The following is a 3,099-nucleotide window of genomic DNA, read 5'->3' on the forward strand; positions in this document are numbered from 1 at the left end:
ATGATTCCATCTGCATTATAATGAGTTAAATTACTTCTTGTGTCTATTAAAAATGTAAGTTGAGGATGTTTTGCTATAGTTGTCGTTTAAATCATTATAAGTGTTCGGAGTGACTTTTGTCAACTTATATAAAATTTATCCAACTTGTACCGTGCTTAAATCTACATGCACCTGGACTGCTCTATGTTCTCGAATTCTCTAGATTTTGTTGGAGTATAAAAAAGATGAAAGTCATCTGATCAAGCACAATCCGCAACTAAGGGCAGAGATAGTCTCGATCAACAAACGAGGGGTTTTGAGGGTCAACGCTATCAACACTCCGGCCCGGTTACCATGATAACCCGAATCGAGATGATGATCTCGAGAGGGTGGTCGATGGTTAAAGGCAGTCCGGTTAGATCGGGTAGTTGGTCCGTGAGGGAAAAAATCCTATGAAAGCAAAAACCCTTAAGTTGTGTGTGAGAGTGAAAGGATGAGAGAGAGTGAACTAGAGTGAGAAATATGAGAGATGGGAAAAATGGGAAAATGACCCCTCTATTTATAGAGAGGGAGTAGGGTTGTGGGGGAGGTTCATGGGCCTTTCCTATGTCAAGACTAAGTGCAAGCCCAATGAGCAAATATGATGGGCTATGCACATCATCATCATCGCACATCGGAAGTAGGAAAGAAATAATGCCCTATGTGAACTTCCCTCTATCACCAATCAATTTATTTTAGATTCTCGAGGGACTCATAAGCTTATATGTTGGACAATGTTGTTGGGCGATTGTTGGAGTATAATTTGTTATAAAAAAGATAAAAGTCATCCTCAAAATCTTCTAAGAAAGAAAAGAAGATTTTATACATTTCCCTTTTCTTTCCTACTCAAGAGCAGAGCTAACTAACTAACTAACTAACTAACTAATCTTATTTACCCCTTTCTCTGCTTCTCTTCTTAGTTTTGAACTCGAGATGACATACATTTAAGTAAAAAAATCCCCTAAATTGTTACAGAACGAGAATTAGAACATATATAGAATATGGATGTATCATTACACAGACTTTATATGAAACTCATTAGACATAATTACGCGGTTGGTCACTAATGTTTGTCAAAAAAAAAATGCACGATAGCCATTTATGTTTATTTTTGATGTGGTTGGTCACCCAACTATGTAAATGTTTTGTGGTTGGTCCATTGATCTAAGACTGTTTCTAACCCTGCCTGTGACATCACAGGCAGATTTGTACTTTTTGGCTCAAAAAGTGCATCTGCCTGTGACATGGCAGTGTCAAATTTTGACCCCCCAATAACCCCAAATGTCAAATGCCAGTGTCAAATTCAGTAGGGTTCACCAGTTTTTATTTTATTTTTTTTCAAATGATTTAAAATGGTAAATAAATACAACAAAATAAAATAAATAACATTATAAAAAATACATAATTAATTTTTGATAAGAATTTAAAAGTACATAGATTGACGATTACATAGATTAAAAAAAAAAAACTAATTCGCATTGCGAAAAGTCGGTGGAAGGTTCCAAATATGCTCGACTAAATCCTCGGTGAGTTGGTTGTGCATATCTCGATCCCTTATTTCTCTTGCGATGATATCTCGATCCCGTCCTCTGTTTCGTATACGTTCCATACCATTTTTCATTTCTTCGGTAGTGAATCTTTCTTCCCATTTAGAAAGTTCAAAGCCGTTATCTTCAAGTATTATGTTATGTAATATGAGACAACATTCCATCACTCTTCGCATCCTGTTAACGCTCATACTTCGTGAAGCTATGCGTATAATATGGAAACGACCATGAAGAACCCCAAACGCCCTCTCTATATCCTTTCGGGCACTAGCTTGATATCTTCTAAACTTAATCGTTGGTTCTTCAGTAGGACATGAATATCCTTTAACTAAAGTTGCCCAATCGGGATATATACCATCCGCAAGGTAATATCATTTGCTATATTCATGCCCATTTACCTAAAATGGTGCGGATGGAAATGTTCTGTTCTTAAGTTTATCAAATATAGGTGATTGGTTCAAAACGTTGATATCATTGTTGGAACCCGCCATCCTAAAAAAAGCATGCCTAATCCACAAGTCATAAGAAGCAACAGCTTCAAGCATAAGGGTCGGTTTCTTGTGATCACCCCTAGTGTATTGTCCTTTTAAAGCAAGAAGACAATTTCTCCACTCCCAGTGCATACAATCTATACTCCCGAGCATACCCCTAAACCCATGTCTCTCCTCGTGAGCACTATATAATCTAGCAACATCGTGTTCATTAGGAGATCGCATGTATTCCCTTTTGTACAATGTAATAATACACATACAAAAGTAATCTAGACATAGTATTGATGTTTGCTCACTCATTTGCAAATATTCATCCCACATATCGGGAGCGGTGCCATACGCCAATTGACGTATAGCCGACGTACATTTTTGTAAAATAGTAAATGTAGGCCTACCGATAGCATCAACTCGTTGAGAAAAGTAAGTAAAATATTCTGGAATATTATCACTTTGGAAAGTAGTAATACCTTGCACTATCCGGAGAAATAATTGTATTCGCATGCGAAAACGGCGTTTAAATTTTCTTTGTGGATATTTTGGCGTCTCACAAAAATAATCATCCCACAAACGTTGTGCAGCAACCTCCCGTTCCCTAGGAATGTAACCTCTAACTCTCGGAATAGATGGTGCCGATTCGACTTCGGAATCATCATCTTCTATTTCTTGAATTAATTGAACAATCCGCAAATCTTCGGAGTCGGAATTTGACCCCCGTAACCTCGAACCCATTTATTAATAAACTTGTGTAAAAAAAATAAAAAGTAGAAAGAAATAGATTAAGTAAGATGAATTGTGTGAAAAATGATATGATTGTTGGGGTTTAAATAGGAGTAAAATAGAGTAAAAATTGATTTTTAAAAAAAAAAAAAACGGGTATATATCTGTTGGGTAACAGATATATTACTCCACCCAATCATTTGCTGCCACGCCACCATTTGAAGCCCGTTTTTTTCAGTCAAAAAGCCGACTGACGCCCCCCAGCGTCAAAAACTGACGCCCCCCCCCCCCCCCCCCCCCCCCCCCCGATAATGGCGTCAGGGGCG

The 3,099-nt window shown here is 37.7% G+C and overlaps 1 protein-coding gene across 1 annotated transcript; it reads right to left on the minus strand.

Annotated features, from left to right (window-relative positions):
* Positions 1 to 1,963: 1,963 nt before the first annotated feature.
* LOC139889655 (uncharacterized) lies at positions 1,964 to 2,785 on the minus strand. The gene has a single exon (XM_071872593.1). It carries the CDS (start codon positions 2,783 to 2,785, stop codon positions 1,964 to 1,966), a length of 822 nt encoding a protein of 273 aa, XP_071728694.1.
* Between the last annotated feature and the right edge of the window lie 314 nt (positions 2,786 to 3,099).

The sequence above is a fragment of the Rutidosis leptorrhynchoides genome, chromosome 2 (assembly GCF_046630445.1).
Source record: "Rutidosis leptorrhynchoides isolate AG116_Rl617_1_P2 chromosome 2, CSIRO_AGI_Rlap_v1, whole genome shotgun sequence".
Classification (NCBI taxonomy): domain Eukaryota; kingdom Viridiplantae; phylum Streptophyta; class Magnoliopsida; order Asterales; family Asteraceae; genus Rutidosis; species Rutidosis leptorrhynchoides.

What these genes read in the sequence shown, in the direction of transcription:
- LOC139889655 (XM_071872593.1), bottom strand. Translation starts at nt 2,785, where the DNA reads ATGGGTTCGAGGTTACGGGGGTCAAATTCCGACTCCGAAGATTTGCGG.